General features: G+C 47.4%; 1 protein-coding gene across 2 annotated transcripts in view; it reads right to left on the bottom strand.

The window, feature by feature from the left end:
- Positions 1-20804, bottom strand: part of slc6a1b (solute carrier family 6 member 1b) — a 53962-nt gene that overhangs the window by 7726 nt on the left and 25432 nt on the right. For both annotated transcript variants that reach the window (XR_008074912.1, XM_052474239.1), the window contains exons 12-14: positions 16942-17044; positions 12461-12561; positions 2427-2594 (exon numbers count right to left, since the gene is read on the bottom strand). Coding sequence is in view for 1 of the 2 variants with exons in the window: in XM_052474239.1 (XP_052330199.1) it covers positions 2427-2594; positions 12461-12561; positions 16942-17044 (372 nt within the window). In the remaining variant the exon portion in view is untranslated. The remainder of the gene's footprint in view (positions 1-2426; positions 2595-12460; positions 12562-16941; positions 17045-20804) is intronic.

Raw genomic sequence — 20804 nt, 5'->3', positions numbered from 1 at the left:
AAATTTGCGAAAATTTCTAAACCTGTTTTTGCTTCGTCATTATGGGGTATTTTTTTGGCAAGACCTGAAAACGTCTGTCTAGCAATGATCAAAACCCAAGAATTTTGAAAAATAATAATGGGCAAAGGGTGTGGGAAGCTCTTAGAGATTTACCCAGAAAGAGTCACATCTGTAAACCCTGGCCAAAGGTGTTTCTTTAAATTATTGACTCAGGGGTGTGAATACTTATGTAAATGAGATATTTCTGTATTTCATTTTCAATAAATGTGCTGACATTTATCTAAACATGTTTTCCATTTGTCCATGTGGGGTATTGTGTGTAGATGGGTGAAGGGAAAAAAAAACAAGATATTTAATACATTTTGTATTCAAGCTGTAACACTACAAAACATGGAATAGGTCAAGGGGTTTGAATCATTTCTGAAGGCACTGTATATGTCCAAGTTTAATGTCATGCTCAAGCCATAATGGGAAACATTTGCTGTCCTTCAAACTTGGCTTTTACTATGTCTGTGAGAAGGCGACGATTATTTATGCAGATTAAGATAAAAACAGTAATCGCCAGCAGCAATATTCCAAACTTGTTTTTGGATTAAGTGCCTTCCCATCTACTTAAAATACTACAAAACCCTCAAAACAACTACAAAACCCAAACTCTGCTGCAGGACATTGGTCCTTCGAGCCGGATCTCCTTCGGAATCACATGATATGGTTATTTTGGGAAGCTTTTTTGGATCTGTGAGGGCTGAGCTGTTTTGTGGACACAAAATGGCCACCCCATGACTCTGAACAGTATGTGAGCTCTTGTAAAACCAGGAATGTGGGTTTGATTCCAGGGAACACCCGGATTGTGAAATACAAAAAAAAATGTATGCATGACAAAGTTGATTTGGATAAAAGTGTCTCCTTTTTAAAATGTTTACTTAATGACAACTAAAAGTTACATCCCTTCCGGGTTAAAGCCACTGGCTTTTTGAGTAAAAGCAGAGTTTATATGTATGTGGATAACTCAACATATACTACAGAGACTGAAATGACTGCAACACAGTCAAAGAAAGAGCTGCTGTTAGTTTCAGAATGGGTGACAAGAAATGCACTTGTTCTAAATATTTCAAAAACTAAAAGCATTGAATTTGGGACTATTCATTCATTAAACTCTAAACCTCAACTAAATATTGTAATGATTAATGTGGAAATTGAGCAAACTGAGGTGACTAAACTGGTTGGAGTAACCCTGGATAGTAAACTGTTATGGTTGAAACATATTGATACAACAGTAGCTAAGATGGGGAGAAGTCTGTCCATAATAAAGCACTGCTTTGCCTTAACAGCACTATCAACAAGGCAGGTTCTACAGGCCCTAGTTTTGTCACACCTGGACTACTGTCCAGTTGTGTGGTCTGGTGCCACAAAGAGGGACTTTACAATTGGCTCGGAACAGGGCAGCACGGCTGGCCCTTAAATGTACACAGAGAGCTAACATTAATAATATGTATGTCAATCTCTCAAAGTGGAGGAGAGATTAAACAGACAGCTCGGTGCATTCAACATGTCAATACCTCTCACAAATACAAGTATTAATGAATTAAAACTACTGACACACAGCTCGGACACCCATGCATATCCCACAAGACATGCCACCAGAGGTCTCTTCACAATTCCCCAGTCCAGAACAGACTATGGGAGGCGCACAGTACTACATAGAGCCATGACCACATAAAGTAACTCATGCAAGCAGTACAATCAGATTTTTTAAAAACAGATAAAAATACACCTTATGGAACAGCGGGGACTGTGAAGAAACACAAACACAGGCACAGACACATGCTAACACATACCCATGCTAACACATACCCATGCTAACACATACCCATGCTAACACATACCCATGCTAACACATACCCATGCTAACACATACCCATGCTAACACACGCACTCTACACACACGTCAACATGGATTTTGTATTGTAGATCTGTGGTAGTAGAGCAGTGGCTTGAGCTGCTGCCTTGGCAGGAACTAATGGGGATCCATAATAAACCCCAGGAAGAGTAGCTGCTGCCTTGACAGGAACTAATGGGGATCCATAATAAACCCCAGGAAGAGTAGCTGCTGCCTTGGCAGGAACTAATGGGGATCCACAAAAAAACCCAGGAAGAGTAGCTGCTGCCTTGGCAGAAACTAATGGGGATCCACAAAAAAACCCAGGAAGAGTAGCTGCTAGCTTGGCAGGAACTAATGTGGATCCATAATAAACCCCAAGAAGAGTAGCTGCTGCCTTGGCAGGAACTAATGAAGACCCATAATAAAACCCAGGAAGAGTAGCTGCTGCCTTGGCAGAAACTAATGGGGATCCATAATAAATACAATATATATATATATATAGTGATTGGAAGCATCTGAGGAAGAAAGAAGAAGATGTCCATACCTCTTTGTAATCCCCCTTGAGGTTGAGGAACATATAGATCATGTATCCAGGTATCAGGAGCATGGAGGACAACGCCATGCACCAACCTACTCCCTGTCCCCAGGCCGGGAACACGTAGTTGTTCATGGTGAGAGGAACCATCTGGACAGCACTGAACAGGAACACTCCCTGGAAGAGAAGGACAACCTGGTCACAACACAATCAGAACCATCTGGACAGACAGCACTGAAGAACCATCTGACAGGGAAGAGAAGGACAACCTGGTCAACACTCCCTGGAAGAGAAGGACAACCTGGTCACAACACAATCAGAACCATCTGGACAGCACTGAACAGGAACACTCCCATGGAAGACAGAACAACAACCTGGTCACAACACAATCAGAACCATCTGGACAGCACTGAACAGGAACACTCCCTGGAAGACACAACAACCTGACAACACAATCAGAACCATCTGGACAGCCTGGTCCCTGGAAGACAACACAATCAGAACCATCTGGACAGCACTGAACAGGAACACTGGAACCCTGAAAGAGACAGAACAGAACAACCTGGTCACAACACAATCAGAACCAGAACAACAGGAACACTCCCTGGAACACAGAACAACCTGGTCACCTGGTTGGACAACACTCAGGAACACAAGACACAAAACCTGGTCACAACACAATCAGAACCATCTGGTTGAACAGGAACACTCCCAGAACACAAACAACAAAATCAGAACCATCTGGTTAGCACTGAACAGGAACACTCCCAGAAGAACAACCTGGTCAAAACAACGAAATTGTGTTTATTGTCGATGTAGATCCTGGGGTTGACAGACTCCCCCAGACAAATCAAAACAAATGTTTGTTTTACTGTCTGTTAAAACCAGCTCAACTCACAGGTCACCTGGTTTTTTAAATTATCATCCCAGACACAAAACAAAATCGACCTGGTTACATCCCAGACACAAACCAAAATCGACCTGGTTACATCCCAGACACAAACCAAAATCGACCTGGTTACATCCCAGACACAAACCAAAATCCACCTGGTTACATCCCAGACACAAACCAAAATCGACCTGGTTACATCCCAGACACAAACCAAAATCGACCTGGTTACATCCCAGACACAAACCCAAATCGACCTGGTTACATCCCAGACACAAACCAAAATCGACCTGGTTACATCCCAGACACAAACCAAAATCGACCTGTTTTTTTTTCTATATGTCAGACAGAATGGCAGCGTAAACTCAAGTGGGCTGGTGATGTGTTAACAACAGCTGGTGATGTGTTTTTTAAATGTATTTTATTTTACCTTTATTTAACTAGGAAAGTCAGTTAAGAACAAATTCTTATTTTCAATGACAGCCTAGGAACAGTGGGTTAACTGCCTGTTCAGGGGCAGAACGACAGATTTTGTACATTGTCAGCTCGGGGATTTGAACGTGCAACCTTTCGGTTACTAGTCCAATGCTCTAACCACTAGGCTACCCTGCCGCCCCAACAACAGCTGGTGATGTGTGTCTCTCTGTTAACAACAGCTGGTGCACAATCTCTAATATTAAGTTAGTAATTGATGTTCCCCTCGCCTGAGTTAGAATACCTCACGATAAGCTGTAAACCATACTATTTATGAAAAAGATGTATATATAATATTCTTAGCTGTCTATTTACCACCACAAATCGATGTTGGCACTAAGACCACAATCAATGAGCTGTTATTGGGCCATAAGCAAAGAAAGAAAATACTCACCGAGAGGCGGTGCCCCCTAGTGGACTGTGATTTTAACGCCGGAAAACTGAAATCCGTTTGACCTCATTTCTACCAGGTGAAAAAAACTCTAGATCCCCTTCACACACAGAGATGTATACATAGCTCACCCTCCATTTGGCAAATCTAACTCGTTTCAACTGTTCTTCCTGCGGCTATGGAACCCTGACCCATTCACCGGACGTGCTAGATTGTCCCAGACCTGCTGTTTTCAACTCTCTAGAGACAGCAGAAGCGGTAGAGATACTCTCAATGATCGGCTATGAAAAGCTAACTGACATTTACTCCTGAGGTGTTGACCTGTCGCACCCTCGACATCCACTGTGATTATTATTATTTGACCCTGCTGGTCATCTATGAACATTTGGTACCTGTCTTGGTTTTGCTAATTGGAGTTTTTAGGCAGAAGAGGACTGGCCCACCCCTCATAGCCTGGTTCCTCTCTAGGTTTCTTCCTAGCCACAGTGCTTCTACACCTGCATTGCTTGCCGTTTAGAGTTTTTAGGCTGGGTTTCTGTACAGCACTTTGAGATATCAGCTGATCTAAGAAGGGCTTCATAAATAAATTTGATTAGATTTTGATTTGATGAACTGTAGCAGGAAGTAGCAGTGACTCGCTCAATACAGATGAAGCGGACGCTAGGCTGTTTCGCTAGCTCAGAATGGAATGTGTTCCTGGATTCATCTGATAACAGGAGTTTTACCACATCACCAACACAGCAGTGAAGAGGGTACGACAACACCTCTTCCCCCTCAGGAGACTGAACATTTTTTGGCTTGGGTCCTCAGATTCTCAAAAAAGTTCTACAGCTGCACCATCGAGAGCATCTTGACTGGCTTCATCACCTCCTCGTATTGGCAACTGCTCGGCATCTGACTGTAAGGAGCTACAGAGGGTAGTGTGTACGGCCCAGTACATCACTGGGGCCAAGCTTCAGGCCATACAGGACCTCGATACCAGGCGGTGTCAGAGGAAGGCCCTAAAAATATTGCCAAACACTTCAGCCACTTCAGCAACACATAGACTGTTCTCTCTGCTACCACACAACAAGCGATACCAGAGCGCCAAGGCTCCTGAAGGCTCCTGAAGGCTCATGAAAGGCTCCTGAACAGCTTCTACCCCCAAGCCATAAGACTGCTGAACAGCGTCTACCCCCAAGCCATAAGACTGCTGAACAGCTTCTACCCCCAAGCCATCAGACTGCTGAACAACTTCTACCCCCCAAGCCATAAGACTGCTGAACAGCTTCTACCCCCAAGCCATTAGACTGCTGAACAGCTTCTACCCCCCAAGCCATCAGACTGCTGAACAGCTTCTCCCCCAAGCCATCAGACTGCTGAACAGCTTCTACCCCCAAGCCATCAGACTGCTGAACAGCTTCTACCCCCAAGCCATCAGACTGCTGAACAGCTTCTACCCCCAAGCCATTAGACTGCTAAACAGCTTCTACCCCCAAGCCATAAGATCTGCTGAACAGCTTCTACCCCCAAGCCATAAGACTGCTGAACAGTTTCTACCCCCAAGCCATAAGACTGCTGAACAGCTTCTACCCCCAAGCCATCAGACTGCTGAACAGCTTCTACCCCCAAGCCATAAGACTGCTGAACAGCTTCTACCCCCAAGCCATTAGACTGCTGAACAGCTTCTACCCCCAAGCCATCAGACTGCTGAACAGCTTCTCCCCCAAGCCATCAGACTGCTGAACAGCTTCTATCCCCCAGCCATCAGACTGCTGAACAGCTTCTACCCCCAAGCCATCAGACTGCTGAACAGCTTCTACCCCCAAGCCATCAGACTGCTGAACAGCTTCTACCCCCAAGCCATAAGACTGCTGAACAGCTTCTACCCCAAGCCATAAGACTGCTGAACAGCTTCTACCCCCAAGCCATAAGACTGCTGAACAGCTTCTACCCCCAAGCAATAAGACTGCTGAAATGCTTCTACCCCCAAGCCATTAGACTGCTGAACAGCTTCTACCCCCAAGCCATAAGACTGCTGAACAGCTTCTACCCCCAAGCCATAAGACTGCTGAACAGCTTCTACCCCCAAGCCATAAGACTGCTGAACAGCTTCTACCCCCAAGCCATTAGACTGCTGAACAGCTTCTACCCCCAAGCCATAAGACTGCTGAACAGCTTCTACCCCCAAGCCATCAGACTGCTGAACAGCTTCTACCCCCAAGCAATAAGACTGCTGAACAGCTTCTACCCCCAAGCCATAAGACTGCTGAACAGCTTCTACCCCCAAGCAATAAGACTGCTGAACAGCTTCTACCCCCAAGCAATAAGACTGCTGAACAGCTTCTACCCCCAAGCCATAAGACTGCTGAACAGCATCTACCCCCAAGCCATAAGACTGCTGAACAGCTTCTACCCCCAAGCCATCAGACTGCTGAACAGCTTCTACCCCCAAGCCATCAGACTGCTGAACAGCTTCTACCCCCAAGCCATCAGACTGCTGAACAGCTTCTACCCCCAAGCCATCAGACTGCTGAACAGCTTCTATCCCCCAACCATCAGACTGCTGAACAGCTTCTACCCCCAAGCCATCAGACTGCTGAACAGCTTCTACCCCCAAGCCATCAGACTGCTGAACAGCTTCTACCCCCAAGCCATAAGACTGCTGAACAGCTTCTACCCCCAAGCCATAAGACTGCTGAACAGCTTCTACCCCCAAGCAATAAGACTGCTGAAATGCTTCTACCCCCAAGCCATTAGACTGCTGAACAGCTTCTACCCCCAAGCCATAAGACTGCTGAACAGCTTCTACCCCCAAGCCATAAGACTGCTGAACAGCTTCTACCCCCAAGCCATAAGACTGCTGAACAGCTTCTACCCCCAAGCCATAAGACTGCTGAACAGCTTCTACCCCCAAGCAATAAGACTGCTGAAATGCTTCTACCCCAAGCCATTAGACTGCTGAACAGCTTCTACCCCCAAGCTATAAGACTGCTGAACAGCTTCTACCCCAAGCCATTAGACTGCTGAACAGCTTCTACCCCCCATAAGACTGCTGAACAGCTTCTACCCCCAAGCCATCAGACTGCTGAACAGCTTCTACCCCCAAGCAATAAGACTGCTGAACAGCTTCTACCCCCAAGCCATAAGACTGCTGAACAGCTTCTACCCCCAAGCAATAAGACTGCTGAACAGCTTCTACCCCCAAGCCATAAGACTGTTGAACAGCATCTACCCCCAAGCCATAAGACTGCTGAACAGCTTCTACCCCCAAGCCATAAAACTGCTGAACAGCTTCTACCCCCAAGCCATAAGACTGCTGAACAGCTTCTACCCCCAAGCCATAAGACTGCTGAACAGCTTCTACCCCCAAGCCATCAGACTGCTGAACAGCTTCTACCCCCAAGCCATTAGACTGCTGAACAGCTTCTACCCCCAAGCCATAAGACTGCTGAACAGCTTCTACCCCCAAGCCATAAGACTGCTGAACAGCTTCTACCCCCAAGCCATAAGACTGCTGAACAGCTTCTACCCCCAAGCCATTAGAATGCTGAACAGCTTCTACCCCCAAGCCATAAGACTGCTGAACAGCTTCTACCCCAAGCAGTAAGACTGCTGAACAGCTTTTACCCCCAAGCAGTAAGACTGCTGAACAGCTTCCACCCCCAAGCCATTAGACTGCTGAACAGCTTCTACCCCCAAGCCATAAGACTGCTGAACAGCTTCTACCCCCAAGCCATTAGACTGCTGAACAGCTTCTACCCCCAAGCCATAAGACTGCTGAACAGCTTCTACCCCCAAGCCATCAGACTGCTGAACAGCTTCTACCCCCAAGCAATAAGACTGCTGAACAGCTTCTACCCCCAAGCCATAAGACTGCTGAACAGCTTCTACCCCCAAGCAATAAGACTGCTGAACAGCTTCTACCCCCAAGCCATAAGACTGTTGAACAGCATCTACCCCCAAGCCATAAGACTGCTGAACAGCTTCTACCCCCAAGCCATAAAACTGCTGAACAGCTTCTACCCCCAAGCCATAAGAGTGCTGAACAGCTTCTACCCCCAAGCCATAAGACTGCTGAACAGCTTCTACCCCCAAGCCATCAGACTGCTGAACAGCTTCTACCCCCAAGCCATTAGACTGCTGAACAGCTTCTACCCCCAAGCCATAAGACTGCTGAACAGCTTCTACCCCCAAGCCATAAGACTGCTGAACAGCTTCTACCCCCAAGCCATAAGACTGCTGAACAGCTTCTACCCCCAAGCCATAAGACTGCTGAACAGCTTCTACCCCCAAGCCATAAGACGGCTGAACAGCTTCTACCCCCAAGCCATTAGAATGCTGAACAGCTTCTACCCCCAAGCAATAAGACTGCTGAACAGCTTCTACCCCAAGCAGTAAGACTGCTGAACAGCTTTTACCCCCAAACAGTAAGACTGCTGAACAGCTTCCACCCCCAAGCCATTAGACTGCTGAACAGCTTCTACCCCCAAGCCATAAGACTGCTGAACAGCTTCTACCCCCAAGCCATTAGACTGCTGAACAGCTTCTACCCCCAAGCCATAAGACTGCTGAACAGCTTCTACCCCCAAGCCATCAGACTGCTGAACAGCTTCTACCCCCAAGCAATAAGACTGCTGAACAGCTTCTACCCCCAAGCCATAAGACTGCTGAACAGCTTCTACCCCCAAGCAATAAGACTGCTGAACAGCTTCTACCCCCAAGCCATAAGACTGTTGAACAGCATTTACCCCCAAGCCATAAGACTGCTGAACAGCTTCTACCCCCAAGCCATAAGACTGCTGAACAGCTTCTACCCCAAGCCATAAGACTGCTGAACAGCTTCTACCCCCAAGCCATCAGACTGCTGAACAGCTTCTACCCCCAAGCCATTAGACTGCTGAACAGCTTACCCCAAGCCATAAGACTGCTGAACAGCTTCTAAAGCCATAAGACTGCTGAACAGCTTCTACCCCCAAGCCATAAGACTGCTGAACAGCTTCTACCCCAAGCCATTAGAATGCTGAACAGCTTCTACCCCCAAGCAATAAGACTGCTGAACAGCTTCTACCCCAAGCAGTAAGACTGCTGAACAGCTTTTACCCCCAAGCAGTAAGACTGCTGAACAGCTTCTACCCCCAAGCCATAAGACTGCTGAACAGCTTCTACCCCCAAGCCATCAGACTGCTGAACAGCTTCTCCCCCAAGCCATTAGACTGCTGAACAGCTTCTACCCCCAAGCCATTAGACTGCTGAACAGCTTCTACCCCCAAGCCATCAGACTGCTGAACAGCTTCTACCCCCAAGCCATTAGACTGCTGAACAGCTTCTACCCCCAAGCCATAAGACTGCTGAACAGCTTCTACCCCCAAGCCATAAGACTGCTGAACAGCTTCTACCCCCAAGCCATAAGACTGCTGAACAGCTTCTACCCCCAAGCCATCAGACTGCTGAACAGCTTCTACCCCCAAGCCATCAGACTGCTGAACAGCTTCTACCCCCAAGCAGTAAGACTGCACTGCTGAACATCTTCTACCCCCAAGCCATTAGAATGCTGAACAGCTTCTACCCCCAAGCCATAAGACTGCTGAACAGCTTCTACCCCAAGCAGTAAGACTGCTGAACAGCTTCTCCCCCCAAGCCATTAGACTGCTGAACAGCTTCTACCCCCAAGCCATTAGACTGCTGAACAGCTTCTACCCCCAAGCCATCAGACTGCTGAACAGCTTCTACCCCCAAGCCATTAGACTGCTGAACAGCTTCTACCCCCAAGCCATAAGACTGCTGAACAGCTTCTAGATAAGACTGCTGAACAGCTTCTACCCCCAAGCCATAAGACTGCTGAACAGCTTCTACCCCCAAGCCATCAGACTGCTGAACAGCTTCTACCCCCAAGCCATCAGACTGCTGAACAGCTTCTACCCCCAAGCAGTAAGACTGCTGAACATCTTCTACCCTCAAGCCATTAGAATGCTGAACAGCTTCTACCCCCAAGCCATAAGACTGCTGAACAGCTTCTACCCCCAAGCAGTAAGACTGCTGAACAGCTTCTACCCCCAAGCCATAAGACTGCTGAACAGCTTCTACCCCCAAGCCATCAGACTGCTGAACAGCTTCTCCCCCCAAGCCATTAGACTGCTGAACAGCTTCTACCCCCAAGCCATTAGACTGCTGAACAGCTTCTACCCCCAAGCCATCAGACTGCTGAACAGCTTCTACCCCCAAGCCATTAGACTGCTGAACAGCTTCTACCCCCAAGCCATTAGACTGCTGAACAGCTTCTACCCCCAAGCCATCAGACTGCTGAACAGCTTCTACCCCAAGCCATTAGACTGCTGAACAGCTTCTACCCCAAGCCATCAGACTGCTGAACAGCTTCTACCCCCAAGCCATCAGACTGCTGAACAGCTTCTACCCCCAAGCCATCAGACTGCTGAACAGCTTCTACCCCCAAGCCATTAGACTGCTGAACAGCTTCTACCCCCAAGCCATTAGACTGCTGAACAGCTTCTACCCCCAAGCCATTAGACTGCTGAACAGCTTCTACCCCCAAGCCATTAGACTGCTGAACAGCTTCTACCCCCAAGCCATAAGACTGCTGAACAGCTTCTACCCCCAAGCCATCAGACTGCTGAACAGCTTCTACCCCCAAGCCATCAGACTGCTGAACAGCTTCTACCCCCAAGCCATTAGACTGCTGAACAGCTTCTACCCCCAAGCCATTAGACTGCTGAACCGCTTCTACCCCCAAGCCATTAGACTGCTGAACAGCTTCTACCCCCAAGCCATAAGACTGCTGAACAGCTTCTACCCCCTTGCCATCAGACTGCTGAACAGTTCATCAAATGGCCACCTGGACTATTTACATTGACCCCCCTTTTTTAAATGCACTGACATCTATCTACACTCACTGGACTCTACCCACACACTCACACATAAAACACTGACACGCTCACACACACAAAACACACATACACACTTTAATACTCTCACACTCTTCACATTCGCTGCTGCTACTCTGTAAACTCGGTAAAGTCTGTACCTGTTGTATTCGGTGCATGTGACAAACACAATTAGATTTGATTTGATTTGACCGGGGTTGTAGGAATATAGAGAGTTGTTAATGACAAAAATAGGCTGTATAGTTTGGTCTTTATTTTTGGCATTAAAAGCCCTCCATATAATAACACCAGACAGACAGCTGTATTCAGTGTGGCAGTTGGCCAAAATTCATAAATTTACATTGATTTGTAGTGCTGTGCTTTGAGAGGGTAGACAGAAGAAAGACAGAGACAGGGGAGGAGATATAGAGCGAAGGAGAGAGGCGGGAGGAAGAGAGAGAGGAAGATAGAGAAGGGGGAGGAAGAGAGAGAAGGAGAGAGAGGGGGAGGGAGAGAGAGAAGGAGAGAGGGGTGAAGAGAGAGAAGGAGAGGGGGGAAAAGGAGAGAGAAGGAGAGAGAGGGGGCGGGAGAGAGAGAAGGAGAGAGGGGGGGAAGAGAGAGAGGACGATAGAGAAGGGGGAGGAAGAGAGAAAGGAGAGAGGGGGGAAGAGAGAGAAGGAGAGGGGGGAAAAGGAGAGAGAAGGAGAGAGAGGGGGAGGGAGAGAGAGAAGGAGAGAGGGGGAAGAGAGAGAAGGAGAGGGGGGGAAAGGAGAGAGAAGGAGAGAGAGGGGGCGGGAGAGAGAGAAGGAGAGAGGGGGGGAAGAGAGAAGGAGAGAGGGGGGAAGAGAGAGAGGAGATAGAGAAGTGGGAGGAAGAGAGAGAGAAGGAGAGAGAGGGGGAAAAGAGAGAGAAGGAGAGAGAGGGGGAGGGAGAGAGAGAAGGAGAGAGGAGAGGGGGAAAAGGAGAGAGAAGGAGAGGGGGGGGGAAGAGAGAGAAGGAGAGAGGGGGGAGAGAGAGAGGAGATAGAGGGGGGAGGAAGACAGAGAGAAGGAGAGAGAGCGGGAGAGGAAGGGAGAAAAGGAGAGAGAGGGGGAGGAAGGAAGAGAGAAGGAGAGCGAGGGGAGGATGGAAGAGAGAGGGAGAGAGACGGGGGGGAAGAGAGAGAGGAGATAGAGGGGGGAGGAAGAGAGTGAGAAGGAGAGAGATGGGGGTGAGAAGGAAAGAGAGGGGGTGAGAAGGAGAGAGAGGGGGAGAGAGGAGAGAGGGGGAGGAAGGAAGGAAGAGAGAAGGAGAGAAAAGGGGAGGAAGAGAAAGAGAAAGAGAAGGAGAGAGGAGGTGGAAAGAGAGGAAGAGAGAGAGGGGGAGGAAGGGGGAGAGGAAGAGAGAGGGGAGAAGGACAGGAAGAGAGAATGAGAGAGAGAGTACTTACAGCCACAATAAGAGGAGTGAACACGACCCAACAGAGCTTCCACCACAGGCAGGGCTTGTGGCCAATCATCTCCTCAATGTTGGCAAGGAACTTATCGGCACCTACAAAATAAATAAGACATTGTAGGTCAAAGGTCCTATGATGGAAGACAAGAAGCTGCACTCACTGAGTAAACCCCAAAGACTATTATGTTGAGAACATATATTATTATATATTATATTATAACACCTCAAAGACTATTACGTTGAGAACACCCCAGACTATTACGTTGAGAACACCTCAGACTATTACATTGAGAACACCTCAGACTATTACATTGAGAACACCTCAGACTATTACGTTGAGAACACCCCAGACTATTACGTTGAGAACACCCCAGACTATTACGTTGAGAACACCCCAGACTTTTACGTTGAGAACACCCCAGACTATTACGTTGAGTAAACCTCAAAGACTATTACGTTGAGAACACCCCAGACTATTACGTTGAGAACACCCCAGACTATTACGTTGAGAACACCCCAGACTATTACGTTGAGAACACCCCAGACTACTACGTTGAGAACACCCCAAAGACTACTACGTTGAGAACACCCCAGACTATTACGTTGAGTAAACCTCAAAGACCATTACGTTGAGAACACCTCAATGACTATCACGTTGAGAACACCCCAAAGACTATTACGTTGAGAACACCCCAAAGACTATTACGTTGAGTAAACCTCAAAGACTATTATGTTGAGAACACCCTAAAGACTATTACGTTGAGAACACCCCAAAGACTATTACGTTGAGTAAACCTCAAAGACTATTACGTTGAGTAAACCTCAAAGACTATTACGTTGAGTAAACCTCAAAGACTATTACATGGAGTACACCCCAGACTATTACGTTGAGAACACCCCAAAGACTATTACATTGAGAACACCCTAAAGACTATTACGTTGAGTAAACCTCAAAGACTATTACGTTGAGAACACCCTAAAGACTATTACGTTGAGAACACCCCAAAGACTACTACGTTGAGTAAACCTCAAAGACTATTACGTTGAGTAAACCTCAAAGACTATTACGTTGAGTAAACCTCAAAGACTATTACATTGAGAACACCTCAGACTATTACGTTGAGAACACCCTAAAGACTATTACGTTGAGAACACCCTAAAGACTATTATGTTGAGTAAACCTCAAAGACTATTACGTTGAGAACACCCCAGACTATTACGTTGAGTAAACCTCAAAGACTATTACGTTGAGTACACCTCAAATACTATTACGTTGAGAACACCCCAGACTATTACGTTGAGAACACCTCGAAGACTATTACGTTGAGAACACCCCAGACTATTACGTTGAGAACACCCCAAAGAATATTACGTTGAGAACACCCCAAAGACTATTACGTTGAGAACACCCCAAAGACTATTATGTTGAGAACACCTCAGACTATTACGTTGAGTACACCTCAGACTATTACATTGAGAACACCCCAGACTATTACGTTGAGTACACCTCAAAGACTATTACGTTGAGAACACCCCAGACTATTACGTTGAGAACACCTCAAAGACTATTACGTTGAGAACACCCCAGACTATTACGTTGAGAATACCCCAGACTATTACGTTGAGAACACCTCAAAGACTATTACGTTGAGAACACCCCAGACTATTACGTTGAGAACACCTCAAAGACTATTACGTTGAGAACACCCCAGACTATTACGTTGAGAATACCCCAGACTATTACGTTGAGAACACCTCAAAGACTATTACGTTGAGAACACCCCAGACTATTACCTTGAGAACACCCCAGACTATTACGTTGAGAACACCCCAGACTATTACGTTGAGAACACCCCAAAGACTATTACGTTGAGAACACCTCAGACTACTACGTTGAGAACACCCCAAAGACTATTACATTGAGAACACCCCAGACTATTATGTTGAGAACACCCTAAAGACTATTACATGGAGTACACCCCAGACTACTACGTTGAGAACACCCCAGACTACTACGTTGAGAACACCCCAGACTATTACGTTGAGAACACCTCAGACTATTATGTTGAGAACACCCCAAAGACTATTACGTTGAGAACACCTCAGACTATTACATTGAGAACACCTCAGACTATTACGTTGAGAACACCCCAGACTATTACGTTGAGAACACCCCAAAGACTATTACGTTGAGAACACCCCAGACTATTATGTTGAGAACACCCTAAAGACTATTACATGGAGTACACCCCAGACTACTACGTTGAGAACACCCCAGACTACTACGTTGAGAACACCCCAGACTATTACGTTGAGAACACCCCAGACTACTACGTTGAGAACACCCCAGACTATTACGTTGAGAACACCTCAGACTATTATGTTGAGAACACCCCAAAGACTATTACGTTGAGAACACCTCAGACTATTACATTGAGAACACCTCAGACTATTACATTGAGAACACCTCTCAGACTATTACATTGAGAACACCTCAGACTATTACATTGAGAACACCTCAGACTATTACATTGAGAACACCTCAGACTATTACATTGAGAACACCTCAGACTATTACATTGAGAACACCTCAGACTATTACGTTGAGTAAACACCTCAGACTATTACGTTGAGAACACCTCAAAGACTATTACGTTGAGAACACCTCAGACTATTACATTGAGAACACCCCAGACTATTACGTTGAGAACACCTCAAAGACTATTACGTTGAGAACACCTCAGACTATTACGTTGAGAACACCCCAAAGACTATTACGTTGAGAACACCTCAGACTATTACATTGAGAACACCTCAGACTATTACGTTGAGAACACCTCAAAGACTATTACGTTGAGAACACCCCAGACTATCACGTTGAGAACACCTCAGACTATTACATTGAGAACACCTCAGACTATTACGTTGAGAACACCCCAAAGACTATTACGTTGAGAACACCTCAAAGACTATTACGTTGAGAACACCTCAGACTATTACATTGAGAACACCCCAGACTATTACGTTGAGAACACCTCAAAGACTATTACGTTGAGAACACCTCAAAGACTATTACGTTGAGTAAACCTCAGACTATTACATTGAGAACACCCCAGACTATTACATTGAGAACACCCTAAAGACTATTACATTGAGAACACCTCAGACTATTACGTTGAGAACACCTCAAAGACTATTACGTTGAGAACACCTCAAAGACTATTACGTTGAGAACACCCCAGACTATTACGTTGAGAACACCTCAGACTATTACATTGAGAACACCTCAGACTATTACGTTGAGAACACCCCAAAGACTATTACGTTGAGAACACCTCAAAAGACTATTACGTTGAGAACACCTCAGACTATTACATTGAGAACACCCCAGACTATTACGTTGAGAACACCTCAAAGACTATTACGTTGAGAACACCCCAGACTATTACGTTGAGAACACCTCAAAGACTATTACATTGAGAACACCCCAGACTATTACATTGAGAACACCCCAGACTATTACGTTGAGAACACCCCAAAGACTATTACGTTGAGAACACCCCAAAGACTATTACGTTGAGAACACCCCAGACTATTACGTTGAGAACACCCAAAGACTATTACATTGAGAACACCTCAAAGACTATTACGTTGAGAACACCCCAGACTATTACGTTGAGAACACCCCAAAGACTATTACGTTGAGAACAGCCCAAAGACTATTACGTTGAGAACACCCCAAAGACTATTACGTTGAGAACACCTCAGACTATTACGTTGAGAAACCTCAGACTATTACATTGGAGTACACCCCAGACTATTACATTGAGAACACCCCAAAGACTATTACGTTGAGAACACCCCAGACTATTACGTTGAGAACACCCCAAAGACTATTACGTTGAGAACACCCCAAAGACTATTACGTTGAGAAACCTCAGACTATTACATTGAGAACACCTCAGACTATTACATTGAGAACACCTCAAAGACTATTACATTGAGAACACCTCAGACTATTACATTGAGAACACCTCAATACTATTACATTGAGAACACCTCAAGACTATTACATTGAGAACACCTCAATACTATTACATTGAGAACACCTCAGACTATTACATTGAGAACACCTCAGACTATTACATTGAGAACACCTCAATACTATTACATTGAGAACACCTCAAAGACTATTACGTTGAGAACACCTCAATACTATTACATTGAGAACACCTCAAAGACTATTACATTGAGAACACCTCAGACTATTACATTGAGAACACCTCAGACTATTACATTGAGAACACCTCAATAATTTTACAGAATATTGAGATGCGCCGGACAATTCTTTGTGTATCCTTCACACATCAGTCCGAAGACGTTGTCATCGGTGTCAACTTAGTGATGTCACCGTAGCTTTAACAGGAAGTGATGTAACTGAAATCGCACAAACAGGAAGCGATGTCACTGACTTACCGTAGAACCAGGATATGGAGACGCACTCGAAGAAGACCAGGAAGAGCAGGCACATTCCGCTGGCTGAATAGTAGTCAAACAGCTTGAACACATACAGCCCACCCTATTGGACGAGAGGAGAGGAGAGGAGAGGAGAGGAGAGGAGAGGAGAGGAGAGGAGAGGAGAGGAGAGGAGAGGGGGAGATGATGAGAGGAGAGGAGAGGGAGGACAAAGGGAGATGATGAGAGGAGAGGAGAGGAGGGGAGGACAGGAGAGAAGAGGAGAGGAGAGGGAGAGAGGAGAGGGACTAGATGAGAGGAGAACATGATGAAGGAGAGAGATGAGAGAGGAGAGGAGAGGACAATTCTTTGAGAGGGAGAGGAGAGGAGAGGAGAGTCATCGAGGAGAGGAGAGGGGAGATGATGAGAGGAGAGGGAGAGGAGAGGAGAGGAGAGGAGAGGGGAGATGATGAGACAGAGGACAGGAGGAGAGGAGAGGACTTAGAGGAGAGGAGAGAGATGGGAGAGGAGAGGAGAGGAGAGGAGAGGAGAGGAGAGGAGATAGAGGTGTTAGAGACTCAATCATTTGTTTCCTAATTTATATAATACTCTTTGTTTTCATCATTTGGGCTCACATAGTGGTGGCATAGAGCTGGTGGTGGCATAGAACTGGTGGTGGCATAGAATTGGTGGTGACATAGAACTGGTGGTGGCATAGAATTGGTGGTGGCATAGAGCTGGTGGTGGCATAGAATTGGTGGTGACATAGAGCTGGTGGTGGCATAGAGCTGGTGGTGGCATAGAGCTGGTGGTGGCATAGAGCTGGTGGTGGCATAGAGCTGGTGGTGGCATAGAGCTGGTGGTGGCATAGAACTGGTGGTGGCATAGAACTGGTGGTGACATAGAGCTGGTGGTGACATAGAACTGGTGGTGGCATAGAGCTGGTGGTGGCATAGAATTGGTGGTGGCATAGAACTGGTGGTGGCATAGAACTGGTGGTGGCATAGAGCTGGTGGTGGCATAGAGCTGGTGGTGGCATAGAGCTGGTGGTGACATAGAGCTGGTGGCATAGAACTGGTGGTGGCATAGAACTGGTGGTGACATAGAGCTGGTGGCATAGAACTGGTGGTGGCATAGAACTGGTGGTGACATAGAGCTGGTGGCATAGAACAGGTGGTGGCATAGAACAGGTGGTGGCATAGAGCTGGTGGTGGCATAGAATTGGTGGTGGCATAGAGCTGGTAGTGGCATAGAATTGGTGGTGACATAGAACTGGTGGTGGCATAGAGCTGGTGGTGGCATAGAGCTGGTAGTGGCATAGAACTGGTGGTGACATAGAGCTGGTGGCATAGAACAGGTGGTGGCATAGAACTGGTGGTGACATAGAGCTGGTGGCATAGAACAGGTGGTGGCATAGAACAGGTGGTGACATAGAGCTGGTGGTGGCATAGAGCTGGTGGTGGCATAGAGCTGGTGGCATAGAGCTGGTAGTGGCATAGAACTGGTGGTGACATAGAGCTGGTGGCATAGAACAGGTGGTGGCATAGAGCTGGTGGTGACATAGAGCTGGTGGTGGCATATAACTGGTGGTGGCATAGAACTGGTGGTGACATAGAGCTGGTGGCATAGAACTGGTGGTGGCATAGAACTGGTGGTGACATAGAGCTGGTGGCATAGAACAGGTGGTGGCATAGAACTGGTGGTGACATAGAGCTGGTGGCATAGAACAGGTGGTGGCATAGAACAGGTGGTGGCATAGAGCTGGTGGTGGCATAGAATTGGTGGTGGCATAGAGCTGGTGGTGACATAGAGCTGGTGGTGACATAGAGCTGGTGGTGACATAGAACTGGTGGTGGCATAGAGCTGGTAGTGGCATAGAACTGGTGGTGACATAGAGCTGGTGGCATAGAACAGGTGGTGGCATAGAACTGGTGGTGACATAGAGCTGGTGGCATAGAACAGGTGGTGGCATAGAACAGGTGGTGGCATAGAACTGGTGGTGGCATAGGGTGGTGGCATAGAACAGGTGGTGTCATAGAGCTGGTGGTGGCATAGAGCTGGTGGTGGCATAGAACTGGTGGTGGCATAGAGCTGGTGGTGGCATAGAACTGGTGGTGACATAGAGCTGGTGGCATAGAACAGGTGGTGGCATAGAACTGGTGGTGACATAGAGCTGGTGGCATAGAACAGGTGGTGGCATAGAACAGGTGGTGGCATAGAGCTGGTGGTGGCATAGAATTGGTGGTGGCATAGAGCTGGTGGTGACATAGAGCTGGTGGTGGCATAGAGCTGGTGGTGGCATAGAGCTGGTGGCATAGAGCTGGTAGTGGCATAGAACTGGTGGTGACATAGAGCTGGTGGCATAGAACAGGTGGTGGCATAGAGCTGGTGGCATAGAACAGGTGGTGGCATAGAGCTGGTGGTGGCATAGAAATGGTGGTGGCATAGAGCTGGTGGTGGCATAGAGCTGGTGGTGGCATAGAACTGGTGGTGGCATAGAGCTGGTGGCATAGAACTGGTGGTGGCATAGAGCTGGTGGTGGCATAGAGCTGGTGGCATAGAACTGGTGGTGGCATAGAGCTGGTGGTGGCATAGAACTGGTGGTGGCATAGAGCTGGTGGCATAGAGCTGGTGGTGGCATAGAGCTGGTGGTGGCATAGAACTGGTGGTGGCATAGAGCTGGTGGCATAGAACTGGTGGCATAGAACTGGTGGTGGCATAGAGCTGGTGGTGGCATAGAGCTGGTGGTGGCATAGAGCTGGTGGCATAGAACTGGTGGTGGCATAGAGCTGGTGGTGGCATAGAACTGGTGGTGGCATAGAGCTGGTGGCATATAACTGGTGGTGGCATAGAGCTGGTGGTGGCATAGAACTGGTGGTGGCATAGAACTGGTGGTGACATAGAGCTGGTGGTGGCATAGAGCTGGTGGCATAGAACAGGTGGTGGCATAGAACTGGTGGTGGCATAGAGCTGGTGGTGACATAGAGCTGGTGGTGGCATAGAGCTGGTGGTGACATAGAGCTGGTGGCATATAACTGGTGGTGGCATAGAACTGGTGGTGACATAGAGCTGGTGGCATAGAACTGGTGGCATAGAACTGGTGGTGACATAGAGCTGGTGGTGGCATAGAGCTGGTGGCATAGAACTGGTGGTGGCATAGAGCTGGTGGCATAGAGCTGGTGGTGGCATAGAGCTGGTGGTGGCATAGAACTGGTGGTGGCATAGAACTGGTGGTGGCATAGAGCTGGTGGTGGCATAGAGCTGGTGGCATAGAACTGGTGGTGGCATAGAACTGGTGGTGGCATAGAACTGGTGGTGGCATAGAGCTGGTGGTGGCATAGAGCTGGTGGTGGCATAGAGCTGGTGGTGACATAGAGCTGGTGGCATAGAACTGGTGGCATAGTGGTGGCATATAATTGGTGGCATAGAACTGGTGGTGGCATAGAGCTGGTGGTGCATAGAACTGGTGGTGGCATAGAACTGGTGGTGGCATAGAACTGGTGGTGGCATAGAGCTGGTGGCATAGAGCTGGTGGTGGCATAGAACTGGTGGTGGCATAGAGCTGGTGGCATAGAACTGGTGGCATAGAATTGGTGGCATAGGCATAGAACTGGTGGTGGCATAGAGCTGGTGGCATAGAACTGGTGGTGGCATAGAGCTGGTGGTGGCATAGAACTGGTGGTGGCATAGAGCTGGTGGCATAGAACTGGTGGCATAGAATTGCTGGCATATAATGGTGGCTATGGAATGGTGGTGGCTGGCTGGTGGCATAGAACTGGTGGTGGCATAGAGCTGGTGGCATAGAACTGGTGGTGGCATAGAACTGGTGGTGGCATAGAGCTGGTGGTGGCATAGAACTGGTGGCATAGAACTGGTGGTGGCAT

This window comes from Oncorhynchus keta, chromosome 21 (genome assembly GCF_023373465.1).
Source record: "Oncorhynchus keta strain PuntledgeMale-10-30-2019 chromosome 21, Oket_V2, whole genome shotgun sequence".
NCBI classification, from domain to species: domain Eukaryota; kingdom Metazoa; phylum Chordata; class Actinopteri; order Salmoniformes; family Salmonidae; genus Oncorhynchus; species Oncorhynchus keta.
The sequence above is the reverse complement of the archived record's forward strand: the minus strand, read 5'-3'. Positions and strand labels throughout refer to the sequence as shown.